General features: G+C 45.9%; 2 protein-coding genes and 1 long non-coding RNA gene across 3 annotated transcripts in view; 2 read left to right on the top strand and 1 right to left on the bottom strand.

Moving 5' to 3' along the window:
• Positions 1–2,622, bottom strand: part of LOC130388373 (major histocompatibility complex class I-related gene protein-like) — a 7,139-nt gene extending 4,517 nt beyond the window's left edge. Inside the window, exons 1-3 of the mRNA XM_056597844.1 lie at positions 2,561–2,622; positions 2,135–2,312; positions 62–328 (exon numbers count right to left, since the gene is read on the bottom strand). Coding sequence (XP_056453819.1) covers positions 62–328; positions 2,135–2,312; positions 2,561–2,602 — 487 coding nt within the window. The 5' untranslated portion in view covers positions 2,603–2,622. The remainder of the gene's footprint in view (positions 1–61; positions 329–2,134; positions 2,313–2,560) is intronic.
• Positions 2,623–3,514: 892 nt separating this feature from the next.
• Positions 3,515–10,653, top strand: LOC130387908 (major histocompatibility complex class I-related gene protein-like). Its single transcript, XM_056597201.1, has 2 exons — positions 3,515–3,644; positions 10,263–10,653. Exons 1-2 carry the CDS (start codon positions 3,515–3,517, stop codon positions 10,553–10,555), a joined length of 423 nt encoding a protein of 140 aa, XP_056453176.1. The 3' UTR covers positions 10,556–10,653.
• An 860-nt stretch (positions 10,654–11,513) lies between these two features.
• Positions 11,514–14,952, top strand: LOC130387593 (uncharacterized). The gene is made up of 5 exons (XR_008896332.1): positions 11,514–11,606; positions 12,570–12,668; positions 12,917–12,943; positions 13,237–13,307; positions 14,227–14,952. It is a non-coding gene; the product is annotated as an uncharacterized LOC130387593 (long non-coding RNA).
• Positions 14,953–18,428: the final 3,476 nt, after the last annotated feature.

The following is an 18,428-nucleotide window of genomic DNA, read 5'->3' as shown; positions in this document are numbered from 1 at the left end:
TGGACACGCATGCGTGCGTGCTTAGTTACAGTACATTTTTGTGTGTGATGAATGAACATGCCTCCCGTGTGGTTGAAGTGCTTCTTAGCATTCTCTACGTCGACCTTGAAGACCTGCTGGTTACGCAGCTCTCTATCAGTCTCCCACTCCCAGTAGTCTGGGCGGTCTCTGGTGAGCTGGTCCATCCAGGTCTGTTTGGGTACGGCTCTCTTACTGACACTGTCATAGTGAACAAATTGAACCTCATCCACCATCCCAACAGACACATACTCTGGGAAGGATGAGAGGCCAGACGACGCCGTGTAGAAAAACCTCAGAGAGTGAATCACTGTGGACAGACAGACAGACAGGTTGATGCTGCACATCACTTGAGAGACAGACAGACAGACCCCCCCCAGCATGTGGCTCCACCCCCTGTCTATGGGTTTAACTGTATTGACATCTCTTCAGGTTACAGTGAAACACTTTGTCTAAAACAATAAAAACAGCTTTGTTTGAATCCTCCACCAGGAATGGGTTAACCTAGCTGTCTGTGTTGTATACAGGGAATGGGTTAACCTAGCTATCTGTGTTGTATACGGGGAATGGGTTAACCTAGCTATCTGTGTTGTATAGGGGGAATGGGTTAACCTAGCTGTCTGTGTTGTATACGGGGAATGGGTTAACCTAATTATCTGTGTTGTATAGGGGGAATGGGTTAACCTAGCTATCTGTGTGGTATAGGGGGAATGGGTTAACCTAGCTATCTGTGTTGTATAGGGGGAATGGCAGGGTTTCCCCCAGCACTATCTTGTTAAGGCGGCCGCCTTAACAAGACTAGGGCCCCGCCTTGACTACCAATGTATTGAAAAAAAAAAAAAAGTTAAATTACAGCAGGGCGCTGGAACTGTTCTTTGCACAGCCACGCAGAATTGCATGCACTGATGCCTCTTGTCAGCTGTGCCGCAAATAAGATCCAAAAAAGGAACTGTAAATAGTTGAATTTGCATACAAAAGTTAAGTGTATTGTCCATTATTTGTATTTAATTTGCACTTTTCTTTAATTTTATTTTGTAGTGTCTGCATGTTTGCACAACATTTGTACCTACTGTTGTTTATTTATATGGAAATAAACAGTCGTTTATTTCATTCATGCGTACTGGCATCTTTGAGCAAAATACCCCCAAAAATTTTCGGCACGGCGCAAACCAACAACACCACCGACTGCTTACCACCTTGACTGAGACATTTACTGGGGGAAACACTGAATGGGTTAACCTAGCTATCTGTGTTGTATATGGGGAATGGGTTAACCTAGCTATCTGTGTTGTATAGGGGGAATGGGTTAACCTAGCTATCTGTGTAGTATAGGGGAATGGGTTAACCTAGCTATCTGTGTTGTATAGGGGGAATGGGTTAACCTGGTGATTGTTAGTGCTTGGCACTTGGTTCTATGAACATCCTCACTGTACCCACAGTGATATATTGTTGTTCCTCTTTCTGATGACTAATGTTCTTTGGATGACTGCGTCTGCTAAACGCCCTCAATGTAAATGTAAATGTTACTAACTGTTTCATTCTTAGAACTATATATTCCATAATCCACCATTTTAATAAATACATTTTTACGTTCAAGGATTTCTGATCCAGGAATGATTTATAGTGAGATCAAATGTGTCTTCTGTTGATCAAGCAAACATATTAATGAGCCAGTTTCCTTAAGTAGTATAAGATATGAATAACTGAAATAAACATTATTATTAACACTTCACTGACCTGGGAGGCAATATTTACTCATATATAAATATTATGATATGAATTGATATGGAATTAAAATGAGTAGGGTCGAACAGTATGAAAGTGGTTCTGATAAACTAACATCATCATCCGGTTTAGTCTCGTTTTCTCAGTTTGAACCCAAAATGAAACGCACTTGAAACAAAACGCAAACTGGTTTCTGAAAATTTGGTTTAAATATCGGAACAAGTGAATGATTAATCATCCTGTGGATTAGTTGTTCGAGTTTGAGATTGTACACAAACGCAGTTTCATATCCACAGGAAGGACAGCGAAACTAAGCACTGCTTCGGGACAACTATAGTTCTAGTTCCGGGTCTATATATAGTTCGGACCGAGACGCTCTGAAGGGTCCTACCTGCAGACCCCCCGGAGAGGATCCCCAGCAGCAGCAGCAGTCCCAACGCCCCCATGCTGAGTGTGGAGGATGGTCGTCTGGTCTCCTGAAGGTTTGAACCGGCGGGACTCGAGGGGAGGGCGGAGGCGGACCCGCTCGACCAATGGGAATTAATAAAGGCGGTGACGTCATTAGTTACCTGGTGGACAACAACAGTTGAAGTGGAGATAAGTGAAGCAACCGAACGGGCAGAAGAGCCTCAAGAGAGGCCTGGTATACCTGGTATACCCAGATTAAACACAACCCCCCCCACACACACACACACACACACACACACACACACACACACACACACACACACACACACACACACACACACACACACACACACACACACACACACACACACACAATAAGAATATAAAATATAGTATACTGTTTACATACATGTAAATATGGAGTATGTCGGTGGACATAGGCTGACTCCATGCGTTCTGGTCTACTGTTGTGACGGGGTCTTGGTGCTGAAGAGATCAGCAGGACCGCAGCGTCCCCGTGTGGCCGCCCGGTGAACCGCGGGTTGCTGACCGCTGCTCAGCATCGTGTCAGCCTCCGGAGGATGACCTCACCCGGGACCAGGAGAGGACCAGGTCTCAGTTGCGGTTCAACGTCCAGTGGCGGTGCTAGGGTTAGGGTTAGGGTCAGGGTCAGGTTTAGGGTTAGGGCTACATGTGTCATCATTTACTGTTGGCATACTTTATATTTCACTGACGATACCTGTCATGAGGGTTAGGGTTAGGGTTAGGGTTAGGGTTAGGGTTAGGGTTAGGGTTAGGGTTAGGGTTAGGGTTAGGGTTAGGGTTAACCCAGATCTCCTTAGATTCATTCGTCTCCGACAAACTGCTCTAAAAGGTTGAGAATGATCGGGCCCGAGGCAGGGTAAGTGCAGACCACTTCCCAGAGAGATTGATAGCGCAACGTCCTTCTTCTTTTGGATAGTTATTCCCAAGTCTCTGATTGGCTTTCGTTTCACGAAAGTTTTTTTTTCATCAACCAAAGTACCTGATATAAAAGTACTGGGCCGGTGGAATGCAGACATCATCCTTGAGGAAGTCCCAACGAATCTGTAACTAGATAATTATTCTGTCAACTGGACACCGCGATCACACAGTACTGGATTGGATTCGCTTGCAAACATTTTTTTACATAATTTTTTTACAACGATTTAATTTTTTCTCCCCTTTTCGAGGTTAGGATTTGCGAGTCTCGTTTGTTTTCGTTCTAACTCCGTGTATTTAGTGAACGATCTTCTGTGATCCATGGCCTGTCCGCAAGTTGGCGGCTTCCTTACGGGCTGCCTCGGGTGGCTGTGCATCCACCTCCACCAACAACTGGGTCATCATGTCTAAATACGGCATGAACGTCTGCAAGAAGTCAGAAGAGAGCAAAATCAAGGGTCCCTGGGCGGAGTGCTCGGTGTCCTCCGCTCACTACGAGTGTCAGCCCCTCACGCAGATCCTGGAGCTGCCAGGTAGGCGCTGCTCGGCTTGGGCCCGGTAGTTGATTTCGTCTAGGGATGCTTACGGAAGTCAATTCCCTTTCTAATGTCTCTGCATGAGTAAAACATATTTTAGTACACCTGTGTATCAGGTGATTTGGCCGCCCCTGTCATCCAACATTCAAATTGGTCATTGAAATAATAATAACCTGGATTGCTGAGTAGCCATAGGAATCTGATCACAAACTAGGTTGATTTGTTATAAACTAGTTTTAGCGTTTGTAGTGAGTAGTAGGCCTAGAGGTAGTGTGCATACCTTCGCTCTATTATTTGATACAATTCTATTCACTTCTATTATTCTTCTCGAGTCAATCCAATTAGTAGATCCCTTAATCACCGTCACAGCCTCAAAGGGCTAGGCCTACTCTACTCTACTCTATTGCATTCGATTAAATTATATTCTGTTCTACTCAGCACTCCTCTTCTCTAGAGTCCCGGACCATAGACGTTCCTCTATCTCTGTGGTTCTCAAACTTGTCGTGTGTCTCCCCTAGTAACACTATTCTGACCGATGATATCAAATACAGCAGAATACAGTAGCGTAGACCTGAGGCCCTATTCAGCTACACACTGCTCACAACCCCATCTTACTGATTGGTTTAATGTATTTCCATTCTGTTACGTATTTTAAGAATCTAAGCTACCCACACATAGACCAAAATGAAGCAGGACCAAACATATAAGCCGTAAATACCATACATAGCCACAAGGGGAGCAATACCTTATTGGAGGCTGCTCCAGCCACAGATAGCAGCACTTTTATATATACGAAGAAGCCGAAGCCATTACGGCACCCCGGCCACGCCCACTAGGCCACGCCCACTTGACGGTCTCTTACCTGTGCACCCAGTGTGAAGAGACCAGAGATTAATAACGACACGCGCGAAGGGTCACGGGCCTCTGCCCGTGGCCCATAGCCCAGAGATTTGCAGCGACACCCGCGAAGGGTCATGGGCCTCTGCCCGTGGCCCATAGTAGCCAGAGTTATTATCTCTCACACGTGTTCCACTCTTTAGCTACAATTCCCTCCGTATAGCTTCAGTTACCATGCCGAAACATGCAGACGACTTTATAATAAATGAAGTGAGTTTAAAGCAACCTGGGATTGGACAAGTTTCTTCGAGAAAATGCAACATATTTGGTGACCACCGACGTTTGGAAGAAAGTCCCAAGAATCTCGGCGGGCGCGACGCTAAATCAACTTCAACAGGCCCACACGTCTGAGGTAAGTATAACTCATTGTTTTAAAGATTAAAACTGAAATAGGATTGGTTATAAGAACATTTAGGTGTAAGTTTGTTTTAGCCACCGTCCGGTCGTTACCCCCTGACCCCCTACACACGTGAAGTCCCCACCGCCCCCCCCCCTCCAGGCCCCCTACACACGAGTACCCCCTCTCCCCCCCTCTCCCCATCCCTTTGTTTACCTGGGCGCTCCTGGCTGTTTGATAAGGCAATGGTAGCCTGCACAAAGGGACCCCCAGTGTGTTAAGTGTTATTTATTTGGTGATAAGCTTCGAGTTCAGCCGGGCCACCATAAGGTATATTTATTACCGACCATAAACTTCCAAACTCTTTACGGTGGGGGGAGGAAAGGTCAGGTTTTTAACGTTAATCTAGCTTAGTTGCATATTAAAATGGAGGCTTGGCCAAGGAGTTCAAATTGGATTGATTCCTCCCGGTTCAGTTAAGTCTAATGTGCAATTTTGATTAGTATAGAACGCAGCCGTAGAGTGTAACCACGTGGTGTTAAAGAGACGGCGCGTCTTCGTGACGTCCGCCATCTTGGGTCTTGCAGAGACCAAGAGCAGCGGGGAGCCCAACTACAGTGTTACATTCTCTCTCCCTCTTCCTCTCTCCCTCTTCCTCTCTCTCGCTCGTGAACCCCCCCCCCACTCCCTTTGTCCCAGTCTTCCAGGTCCGGTAGTCAGACCCCCCCCCCCATCCTTTTGTCACAAGTCCGATCGTCAGATTCCCCCCTCCCCACCCTTTGGCCCTGCAAACGTTCTCTTCCCCTACCCTTCCTTATTCATATTGCTTAGAGCAGGCAACTCGCCTTTAACACGCTATTTTATGTTGAAATGCGACGTAATCCAGTGTTCACGAAAACGTACACTGTCAACGTATGCTTTTTGCGACTGGGTTGGCTCTCAGATATACGTGTTTCCAACAAGATGATATCATTAAAAGTTACATAAAGTAACGGTTTAATAACACAAACGCAGGAAACACGTGAGTTGCTAGTTTAGCGAAAGCAGCGTCCCTAACAACCTGACGTTGTTGAAACATGCGAGCGAGCCAATAAAATCTTCCTAATAACTATAAAACTAAAGATCAGACACAATCACTGACTGAAGATTATGAAAGTAAAAAGTATATTTCTCGCTAGAAATGTTATTGAACACGTTTAACGGTGAATCGGTCCTAAAATATTGCATTTCCCATTCAGATAATAAAGATTAATAAAGATCATACACATTCACTGACTGAAGATTATTCAAGGGAAAAGTACATTTCTCGCTAGAAATGTCATTAGAAACACGTTTAATGGTGAATCTGTCCTAAAATATTGCATTTCCCATTCAGTTAATGCTGGGTTTTGCGTATCATATGCACGCGAAATGGACGTATCCGCCCTCCACAGTAGTTAATGCTGGGTTTTGCGTATCATATGCACGCGAAATACCCTTAAAAAACTCACTGTTTTTTAAGGTTTTTTAAGGTTTTTCACTATATTCATAGGCACACCCAGCCTCGCTTTCAATATAACACGCACTCGCATTCTGTAAACACCATCAGTAAATAATAATATGAAAACAATATAAAATATCTTTCAATTTTCAGCTGTCAGAAATGTGTTGTGATCAGTTGTATTCCTCATAGCTCTCAGGCTGTGAGGAAATCAGCAGCCAGCGATCTCAGGTCTGCTCTGCATGTATTAACTGTGGCTAAACATCAACTGCACTGAAGTCATCATAACTTCATAAATTCTCATTTTCAAATGATTATGAATACTATTATTGTTATTTGAAGCCGTGTCAGTCTTGACTGTGGGTGGTCTTGTCCTCTGTGTCTGCTAGTGTCTATAATACAGTAATATTTTTGTCGACATTATCAAACAGAAGAACTTTTATTATGAAGAGCACAGGGCAATGAAGCACGCTAGCCAATAAGAGGACCCGCCCACCGGTGGAAACCAGATATTGAGTGGTATATTCGTTTCGCTCAGTAAGAACCAAAAAACGAATAAACGAACTGAAATTTAGATTTTCGTTTTCTTGTCAAAACGAAAAAACGAAAAAACGGCTTGTTTTCTGGTTTCTGCTTGCGTCAATTATTCCCAGAAAACAGAGTAATAACACGTACCTTGCTCGTGAACGACCCAGAGAAACGCAACTCAAATTCAATGTGAACATATATGAGGCTTTAATAAAACCCTCATAGGGTGTTCGTGTTTTTGTTACACAGGAGGTGCTGCTGGGTCTGGTGGACCCATTGCATTTTAGGCCTTTTAATTCAACATAATCTAACTTTTTTTTTTTAAATACTCACCAAATGGTTACCTCAACCCAATTGCAAGTAATATAAACAACACATATGTTAAATTTGATCCCTTTACCTTTGTTAAATCACATTTATGAATAGAGGTGCCACTCGTTTTTGTTTCTTTTTGTATTAAAATGCAACAAAATAAGGAAATGCCTCATAAAACAGGCATAACTGGGAAATAATCAACATCATTGGAAATTGAAACATACTCAATAAAATCTGTCTGAACAACACATTAAAGCCTTTGAACACTGCCATTATGCGTATATCAGACTATACCACACATGAGGGGCAGAGTCTCACTGTGTGTGTATTGCATATGTATTTTTTGCACTGGTTGCATGTATATTGTGTTTTTATGTCCATCATGGGTCCACGCACTTCACAGCGTTTCTTTTTGGCTGACGGGCTGGTCCTACATCTGGCTGCTTGCGGGTTGTTTCTGGGGCTGACTGCTTGCGGGTTGTTCCTGGGGCTGGCTGCTTGCGGGTTGGTCCTGGGGCTGGCTGCTTGCGGGATGGTCCTGGGGCTGGCTGCTTGCGGGTTGGTCCTGGGGCTGGCTGCTTGCGGGTTGTTCCTGGGGCTGGCTGCTTGCGGGTTGGTCCTGGGGCTGGCTGCTCGCGGGTTGGTCCTGGGGCTGGCTGCTCGCGGGCTGGTACTGGGGCTGGCTACTCGCGGGTTGGTCCTGGGGTTGGCTGCTCGTGGGCTGGTCCTGGCTGCTCACGGGATGTTCCTGGGGCTGGCTGCTTGCGGGCTGGTCCTGGCTGCTCACGGGATGGTCCTGGGGCTTGCTGCTCGCAGGCTTGTCCTGGCTGCTGAAGGGCTAGTCCTGAGGCTCTTTTACGTTTCGGAGCTGGCTGATGCTCATCCTCCTCTTCAAACTTGGTGTCAGACTCTGAAATGTTATCCTCACTTTCCGAAACTATTTCCTCTGCATCACCATCAAAACCCTCTGTCTCTTCAAATATCAACTGTAGGGCAGTCTGAACAGAGAATCGCTTTGTCATCTTTATCAGTTGTGGTATGGAACCACGCTGACAGAGCTTTTTTATAGTGTCAGGTCCCCAAGCTTGATAGTGTTGGGTGCTCCAATTTTGCAACCTTGTGCGGGATGCACAAGGTTGCAAACAGTGGGTGCACACTTTGGGTGCTCACACCAAGGGCCCATTCACCTGCTTTACTCTTTCCCTCTCTCTCTCACACACACACACACACACACACACACACACACACACACACACACACACACACACACACACACACACACACACACACACACACACACACACACACACACACACACACACACACACACACACACACACACACACACACACACACACACACAGAAGAAGAAGGGAAAATTAGGGTGCACAGAACCTATGATTTCCACACTTAAACAGCTCCGGGTCCACTGGACCCGAACACCCTGTGTGTAATATAAATGTGATGGGGGGGTATACAGGGGGGGGTCATTGAAAATGTTTTCTGATTCATGTTCCTCACAGAAAATGAGCCAAAGCCAATGAATCTTAGTTCAAAAAAATAATTATTTGTATCACTTTTATAAAGCTAAAAACTGAAAACGGGTCCCACAGACCCGAACACCTTATAAGGGTTAAAATCCCGGACGATTTTGAAATTCCGACACACATTTTTTAAAAGTGTGTCAAAAAGAGGGCATGTCCGGGCAAAAGAGGACGTCTGGTTACCCTACCGTGTGGCGTTTGAGCGTGTGCATGGGTTGAATTGCGTGTGTCTCACGCCGAACGCGTGAGACTTGAGAGCCCTGTTACCGATATTATCCCGGATATTGGCAGTCGCAGTTCAGCAAAAGAGGCGTAGAGGAAGAAGGGGCCCGGATGTTGACAGTAATGGTTGTGGAACTGTGCAGCGCCGTATATAACGAATGTATGAGATATGCAAATTTGATCGGACCTGACTGGAAAGTATTACCCGCCACAGTGGCGGGTGAAGTGACACAATTCACCCGCCACCATACAAATCCACCCGCAAATGGCGTGTGGCGGGTGTTAATTTCCATCCCTGACACACACACACACACACACACACACACACACACACACACACACACACGCAGGAGCACACACACACACACACACACACACACACACACACACACACACACACACACACACACACACACACACACACACACGCAGGAGCACACACACACACACCACACGCAGGAGCACAAACACACACACCACACGCAGGAGCACACACACACACCACACGCAGGAGCACACACACACACCACACGCAGGAGCACACACACACACGCACGTTTCCATGACTACCAACACACCCACATGTCCAGAGACCACAGTACTGACCACAGAGGGCATCCCATAATACCTCTAGAGCAGCACCCAGACAGACAGACAGTTAACCTACAGACTGACAGACAGTTAATCGCAGACAGACAGACAGTTAACCTACAGACTGACAGACAGTTAATCTACAGACAGACAGACAGTGAACCTACAGACTGACAGACAGTTAACCTACAGACAGACAGACAGTTAACCTTCAGACAGACAGACAGTTAACCTACAGACAGACAGACAGTTAATCTACAGACAGACAGACAGTTAACCTACAGACTGACAGACAGTTAACCTACAGACAGACAGACAGTTAACCTTCAGACAGACAGACAGTTAACCTACAGACAGACAGACAGTTAACCTACAGACAGACAGACAGACAGTTAACCTTCAGACAGACAGACGGTTAACCTACAGACAGACAGACAGTTAACCTACAGACAGACAGTTAATCTACAGACTGACAGACAGTTAACCTACAGACAGACAGACAGTTAACCTTCAGACAGACAGACAGTTAACCTACAGACAGACAGACAGTTAACCTACAGACAGACAGTTAACCTACAGACAGACAGACAGTTAACCTACAGACAGACAGACAGTTAACCTACAGACAGACAGTTAACCGCTCTCTCTCTCTCTCTCGCTCTCTCGCTCTCTCGCTCTCTCGCTCTCTCTCTCTCTCTCAGGTGCCCACATTGTTCAGAGGATGTCTGGCTGTGAGTGGGATGATGAGGATGATACTACTGATGGTTATAGACAGTTTGCCTACGATGGAGAGAACTTCCTAGCGTTGGACCTGAAGACCCTGACCTGGGTCGCTCCAGTACGTCAGGCTGTCCCCTCCAAACTGAGATTGGATCAGGATAGAGCTTATAATCAACACAAGAAGAACTACTACACCAAGGTCTGTGTTGATTGGCTGAAGAAGCACCTGGCCTATGGGAAGAGCACTCTGCAGAGAACAGGTAGAGTCACATGACCTGGTGGGCGTCACCGACTCTTGTCTGGTGGATTAACTGATACACTACAGCAGTAGTGAACCCCCCCCCTCCCCGTGGGTCGGCTGTATCCATTACCAACCCCACTCACACTCGGGCTATTAGTGCTTGAATATTTTTTTTTTTTTATTATTAACCAGGTTTAGCCCACTGCTATAGGCAATAGGAGGCTGGTTGGATAAGAAAGAAACACGTCAACATCAGCATTGGTTGTAATGTTTTTTAAATCAAAAGGAACATTAAATGTAGGCTACAAGACGCGTCATTTTATCATGGACAAAAATCATGTGCACTTAACGTGAACAACATATTCACATCACCTGAATAATCAAGTGAATATCAGTGAACTATCACTAACTATCGCCATTAACAAAGCTATATTTTAAGACTTCACTTTGATTGACGTTCCGGGCGAACAGGATGTTGATTGTAGGACGCCTTGAACGCTGATCCCTCAGAGACTTGAGTAGGCCGGATCTTTGGATGCCTTGTCAGGATGTTTTTTAAATGAATGTTCCTGTAACCGTGAGGGTTTCATGGCCTCATTAGAGAAAACGTGATCTCAGAGCAGGCACATAGGTAAACTACTGTTGATCTCTGAAGGAATAAATCCATCATTTATGCAATTGACATTTTACTGTCTGCACTTTTTCTTGCTATCCGCCATGTTTCATTGTGTTGGTTATTGAACTGTTAACCCGTGAACTTGGGTTATGTTTATCCTCGTTACTATAGAGATCATGACGATAGCTGATGTAACGGGAGTCCGGGCGTGTGCAGGACCGAACCGCGCTGTATGATCACTGTTACACTGAGCATAGACAGTGAAGAGTAGCTGAGACGGTAGAGGGGCTAGAAACTCATGAATAAAAATAGGTTATTTATTTCAGGTACCCTATTTTTCCCTTTAAAAGATTTGAAAACCATGAAGTTCACAGGAGGACTGGGGGAGGTACGAGTGTGTGGTCCAGCTGAAAGGCATCGAGGACATCTCCACCCCCCTGGACCCCGCCCTCATCAGGACCAACGGGGGTAAGACTGGTGTTGGAGGGGATTGAGGTGGTGGATTGTGGGTAAATGAGTTCCATGAATAGGGCTAGGCTCAGATCAGTCCCTGAGTGACCCTGAGCTCCAGAACACATTTTAGAGGAATAGTTACACTGACGTTGTGTAGCATCACGTGACCGTAGACCAGTGGCGATTTCTCTAAGACTGCAAGGGAAGCTCAGCTTCCCCTAAAATTTCGAACATTAAATTGTCAAATATGTATTGTTGTGTTAACATTTCATTGACTACAAATTCGTTAAAATACGTTCATGTCGAAGACAAGTTCGATAAGAATCTTATCCAAGACTGACTCGATTTTGTTAACTTCTCATACATTCCCGTAATGTCAATGCATTAGACCGTAGAAGCCGAGCGTCCATTCACTTCAATGAGACTGCATGGAACAGTTTTTTTCATTGCCTCGAAACTCGACGGTCATTGGATAAATGCCCAGATTTGTCCCGCCCCCGGACGCTCAGCGTCTCTGGGGGTGGATGGAGCAGTGGGATGGCCTGGGCTAGCCTGGACGCTGGGCTTCCGCGTTATGATTGGAGGATCAGTCGAAAGTCTGAATCACTTTTTGATTGACAGCTATTTTGAGATATACACAGTCACTTCACTATCTGAGTTCAGTGACAGTCCCATCGCGGATTTTGCAAGTGAAGTCTCATGACAAACTGCAACACATTTCTTGGTATTTGCTTGGCGAAATTGCTTCCATTAGGGTCACAGACCATTTTCTTGAAAAGGAACGGAGGGCCGAATTGAGGTATAAATAAATTGACAACTATTTTGATGTAGGCCAAAAATTAGCTTCCCCTCTTTAAAAGACCAGCAGCCGCCACTGCCGTAGACATGGGGTTCAATGATGGAGGGATGGACGGGGGAGGGGCTGTAATAACATCTATTATTACACACCTGATTTTATTTTATTGATTTACCTTTAAGGCAAGAGTCACCTCCTTGTTTTCATCCTCGTTGGTGTCGCTGTTGCTGCTGTTGTTGTTGCTGCTGCTGTGGGAGTCTTTGTGTACCAGAAGAGGAACGGTGAGTGGATCAAACTCTCCAGGAGGACAAACACCTGATCTCCATCTGCTCTTACTTCCTGTCCCCTTCCTAGAATCTGATTGGTTGTCTTCATACACTGGTGGTCTGGTGGTAGAAACCTCTCCACCTCTGAATGAGGAACCTTCTCCAATGTCCACAGAGATGTTGTGGCATTAAGAATATGAAAGTATAATAACATGAGGATATTCACCACTGATACAACACTAATCATTTCTATGGATCCTTAGATTCAGACAAGCGTCACAAATCAGTTGGTGAGTAAAATATGTTTTATTGCAGTTCTGCTCTTATGATTAATGCTACTACCAATACAGAGACCTTGGTGACTTGTCAAGCTCATTGGACTATACAGCTCTGTAGATCTGGAAACATCTAGATACATCTAGCTCACTGGACTATACAGCTCTATAGATCTAGATACATCTAGCTCAGTGGACTATACAGCTCTATAGATCTAGATACATCTAGCTCACTGGACTATACAGCTCTATAGATCTAGATACATCTAGCTCATGACCTCACCTCCTCCCATTCTGCTACATCCCAGGTTCTTCTGACAGCTCCTCTGCGAACACTGAGGGGCAGAATCCGGCTCCTGAGGCCCAACCTCTGACCACAGTCAGTACTTTACCACTTTACAATACTTATTCAGAGTCGTATGTTAAAAGTTATATATTATCAGCAGCCTACTTCATCACAGTAATAGTAATACTTTAACAATAATCCATCTCAGTAATAGATTAACAGCCATATGTTAACGGAACTTCATCACAGTAATAGATTAATAGTCATGTTTTAACAGTACTTCATCACAGTAATAGATTAATAGTCATATTTTAAATACACAAGATTATTTTACAATGTTGTGTTGCGTGTAATGAACTGTATTGTAAATTGCCTCCATCTTGTCTCCTGACTCCTGTGGCACAAAACAAACATAACTACAGCACACACACGCACTCTCCCCTTCTCTCTCTCTCTCCCTCTCTCCCCTTCTCTCTCTCCTCCCTCTCTCCCTCTCTCTCTCTCACAGACAGACAGACAGACAGACAGACAGACAGACAGACAGACAGACAGACAGACAGACAGACAGACAGACAGACAGACAGACAACATAGTTTCCTGGTACAAGAGGACCTACAGTGTGTATATATCCTGTCACATTAGACTTCAGCAGTAATTGATAAATGTTCAGTCTAGTAAACCGATATCCAGCCCGCGTCTTCTCGTCTCAACCCACGCGGAGGAAAGAGTCACTTTCTCTTTCAGATGACCACGGGATTTCTTTGATATCAGTACTAATGACTTTGAAAAAATCAACAAACTCCATTCATAGACTATTGGTCAAGAGTCGCCTTGGCCAGAGCCGCAATGATATGCAAATTTAAAGCGTTCATTAGCGACAACAATACCACAAAATAAGATCTCATAAAGACGCCCCATTGTAACATAAGCAGCTATGGCTCAGAGGAGATTACCCCTCCCACTTTATGGCTCAGAGGAGATAACCCCTCCTACTGTCACTCTGCATTCACAGGCCGTGACTGACCTCTAGTGGAGGAGGTGAGAGCAGAGGAAGGCGGGGCAGGATGGGCCTACAACTGGTGTACAGTATTATGTATAAATGTTGCTGTTTGAGATGATGCTTTATAATCTACAGTTGGTGTATAAAGTAACTGAATGTACTGTTACTGATATTTACTGATGTTATTATGCAGCTTTTGCTGTTGCGGGTGGATAATTCTCTATGTAATCTACCGTTGGTTTATAAAGTAACCGATGTACACTTACAAATACATCACAGATGTTATTAAGCAGCTGTTTTAGGGGGAGAATGAGATTGCAACCAAACAATTAAATAAATAAAGAATTTTTGTACGGTGAACTTTGCGTTGAATTAATAGTTGTTTTATTTTCCCACTAACAATTAACGTTGAAACATACAGACGCAGGCGTATCGCCTCCAAATGTATGCTGGGTAATAATGTGTTAATCCCATAGCTGCCCACAGAGTCGATGCGTCCTCATCAATCACTTGTCAACAGAGCAGAATTCGGCCAACAACCCTGAGCAGGTTATTAAAGAGACACAGGGACTGTCCAGTTTGAAACAAGATTAAAATAGTTCACATTCTATGGATAAAATAACATTCTAATTGCTAAATTAACAAAAAATCAATTTGAATATGAAATAATATTAGTGAAAGCAGAGCTCGAGGCTGGAGGCTTGACTTGACCTGTGAGACTGGACTCTGACTCCCTGCTGTGAGACTGGACTCTGACTCCCTGCTGTGAGACTGGACTCTGACTCCCTGCTGTGAGACTGGACTCAGACTCCCTGCTGTGAGACTGGACTCTGACTCCCTGCTGTGAGACTGGACTCAGACTCCCTGCTGTGAGACTGGACTCTGACTCCCTGCTGTGAGACTGGACTCAGACTCCCTGCTGTGAGACTGGACTCTGACTCCCTGCTGTGAGACTGGACTCTGACTCCCTGCTGTGAGACTGGACTCTGACTCCCTGCTGTGAGACTGGACTCAGACTCCCTGCTGTGAGACTGGACTCTGGCTCCCTGCTGGGAGACTGGACTCAGACTCCCTGCTGTGAGACTGGACTCAGACTCCCTGCTGGGAGACTGGACTCAGATTCCCTGCTGGGAGACTGGACTTGACCTACTTGAGACTTGACTGCTTGGAGACTCGGGTCTCTCTCTCTGGAGACAGAAAGTAAAGATGTGGTCACGTTCCATAAGGGCTGTTTAAAACGATCAGTGTATCATATCATCACTGACATCGTTAGTCTGTTGCATAATTATTCCAAAAAAACAATGCTAACAAATATGTCACTTATACACACACACAATAACAATAATAATAAACTGTCAGACACTCGGGGATAAACTGTCAGACACTCCGGGATAACCAACACAGTCTCACTTCAAATTCCAACTGTTGTCAAGGGCACCTTAGCGTCTGTCACTGACGGTAAAAGTGCCCTTCTGAGTATTCTGCAAACGGAGAGGGGGTTCAATTCACTACAATGTAATGCCATGTCAGTCGATGTTTGGCGTTCAGAGCGGGTGCTCCAGCAGCCCATTCACTCCTGTTTTAACCCGACTACGGCTCTAATAGAGGCTGGGAGCATCTTTCCTATTGGACAGTTATTAGAATTTTTTGCTGTAAAAATGGCGGACATACTTTTTATTGCATACTTTTTTTTCTGGGTGGAAAATATAATTTACTAATAATTTAATTAGTTACGCCATTAGAAGTGTTTATGTAAACATTTTTAGCGAGGAATTTGTAATTTACTTCTATAATCTTCGCTCTGTGAATGTGTAGGAGGATAAATATATTATTATGAAATATAATAATTACATTATTATATTATAAATTATTATCATTCCGATGATAGCAATGTGAAGATAGTTAAAATGCCGTCACCTATGGAGGTAAACCTGTCTGAACGGTTCGGCTCCTCTGAACAAGAGTCTACTGGTGTCGTACGTTTTCATCCATATCAGTCATGCGTCTTTCTACAGTCCTGGAAGACACGTCTTTAATCCGGAGATGAGGGTGGCTCTGTTTGGTAATCCATTAAAGATAACCTCTGAACTGCTCAGCCTCCTTCATGTATCCTCCATCGGAGATCAGAGAAGGGCTACAGACAACGATTTCATAGCAAAGTACGCACACAGCTCGGTCCTTCAGGGAACCAATCCGACTTACATCCATTCACATCCTCTCATAAACAGTAAATCATGCGCATTAATACAAAATATGGGAATAAAAAGGAACACACTGCAATCTCAGAAGAACTCATGGGTAAAAAATGCAGGATACCTTTTAATTAAAAAAATGCACAGACATAAAAATACAAAAACATAGCAACATCATGCAAGAAGTATTAAAAACAAATAAGTGCTGGCAGATAATGTGCAAAATAGATAAAACTGAGTAAATAAATAAATAAATGGGTACATGAAATAAAGATAAATAAGGCATAGTGAAGCCATTCACACATTCATACCATCCTTTAACATAAAAGAAGCCTCCAACAGAATAAAAGGAAGAGTGAAAGAGGTGGAAGGCCTCAATAGATCATGATGTGAAGGAAGCAACAGTAAGGATAAAAACGTGCAAGATATTAAATGCAGTCGACCCGACAACATGCTGGGAACCCCTAAGGAGGAGTCCCAGGACCCGCCAGCGCCACCAGCAGCGTCCCAGTGCGGCCCCCACTCCCTGATGTTCAGGCCCAAGGGGGGAGGGTCTTAAGCTTGGCTCTCCACCTATGCTCCGCCGCCTTCCTCTGTGTGTCCGACCAGCACGCCTTCATCTCCAGCCCGGTGATGAATAGTGAGGTAATGGGGTGAGTTTGGAAGTGTTGGACGATGTGAGTGTTGAGTGTGCCTATGTGTATAGTATATAAGTGCTGTTTAAGTCGGGTGAGTATCGTGTGCTTGTTTCGCTGTCATATATGATGTGGCATTCGCAGCATGTGACGGCGTAGATGATGTTTTCGTCCTGCATGGTGAGGTTTTGTGTAATAGGGCTGGAGGTGGAGGCGTGCTGGTTCCAGACGACCGCCAGCTGCTGAGAGGGGCTTTGGTGTGGAGGGGGGGGGGGCTTCTGATATCTGTGGGGAAGCGGCCCCCACCAGGACTTCCTGGAGGGTCCGGTTTTTCCTGTAGGCTGATAGTGTGGGGTTGGAGTGTGGGGTTGTTGTGTTGTGCGCGTGTGAATGCGTGTTTCAGTGTGGAGTGTGTGTGATGTGTTGTGTCAATGTGCTGATGAGGGGTACGATGTGTGTGTGTGGCTGCCCCCCCCCCCCCCCCCGATCGTCTCCGCTCCTGATGTCAGGGGTCCCCTCAGGAAGACCCCCTGACTCAGGGATCCAGGCCCTACTAGTGGGGGCCCCCCCTCAGCCGGCCTGTGGACGGGGGCGGACCCTAAGTCGGCCCCTCCAGGGTGGGAGGGGAGCCGGTTAAGGGGAGGCGTAGAGGAGGGAAGCTGGTTAGGGTTAGGGTTAGGGAGGTGGTGGGGGTCCACAGTGGAGGCCGCGGGCGGGTTAAGGTGAGACGGGGGGGGGGGGGGTTAAGGTGAGAGCAGGGGGGGCAGGGGACAAAGACCCAGACAGGGGGGGTCCCCTGAGGAGCTCTTCCCACCCCTAACTCCATTCCTAGCTACTGGGGGTCCACAGGCCGGCTAGGGGGACTCATATTAACGCTAGAAAACCGCTTAAAGTGAGGCAGTGGGCCTGGGGTGGGGGGGCGAGGGGCGGGTGGGGGACTATGGAAGGGGGGGCTGGGGGTGTTGAGAGGGGACAGGGGGGGCAGTAGTGAGCAGTGTGTGTGTCTGAGGGAGGGGGGTGGGCCTGAACCGGGGTCTGTACCGGGGGGGGCCCACCTCGCAGCCACACCAAAAGCCCCCCCCCCCCCTCAAAGGGGGAGCCTGTTGGAGGAGGGGGTTAAAGTGTGGTGGGGGGCTGTGGTAGAATAAGGTTCTGCTTCAGCCAGTCGTCCGTGTTCTGCTCCACCCTGTGGACGGTATGGGGGGGGCCAAGCAGGTTTAATGGATCCTGCTCATCTGTTCCCCTGTCTGACCGTCCCTGATGGGGGGGGGTTGGTGGTGACGGCGTGGGGGGTGACTGCTTGGTGGAAAGCTGCTTGTATCATTTTGAAGTATGTCTTGGTGATGTGGGAGAGTGGAGGGAGGGGGGGGGGGGGGGCTGGTTGTCT

This window comes from Gadus chalcogrammus, chromosome 8 (genome assembly GCF_026213295.1).
Source record: "Gadus chalcogrammus isolate NIFS_2021 chromosome 8, NIFS_Gcha_1.0, whole genome shotgun sequence".
NCBI lineage: Eukaryota > Metazoa > Chordata > Actinopteri > Gadiformes > Gadidae > Gadus > Gadus chalcogrammus.
This window is presented reverse-complemented; position numbering and strand designations above follow the sequence as displayed.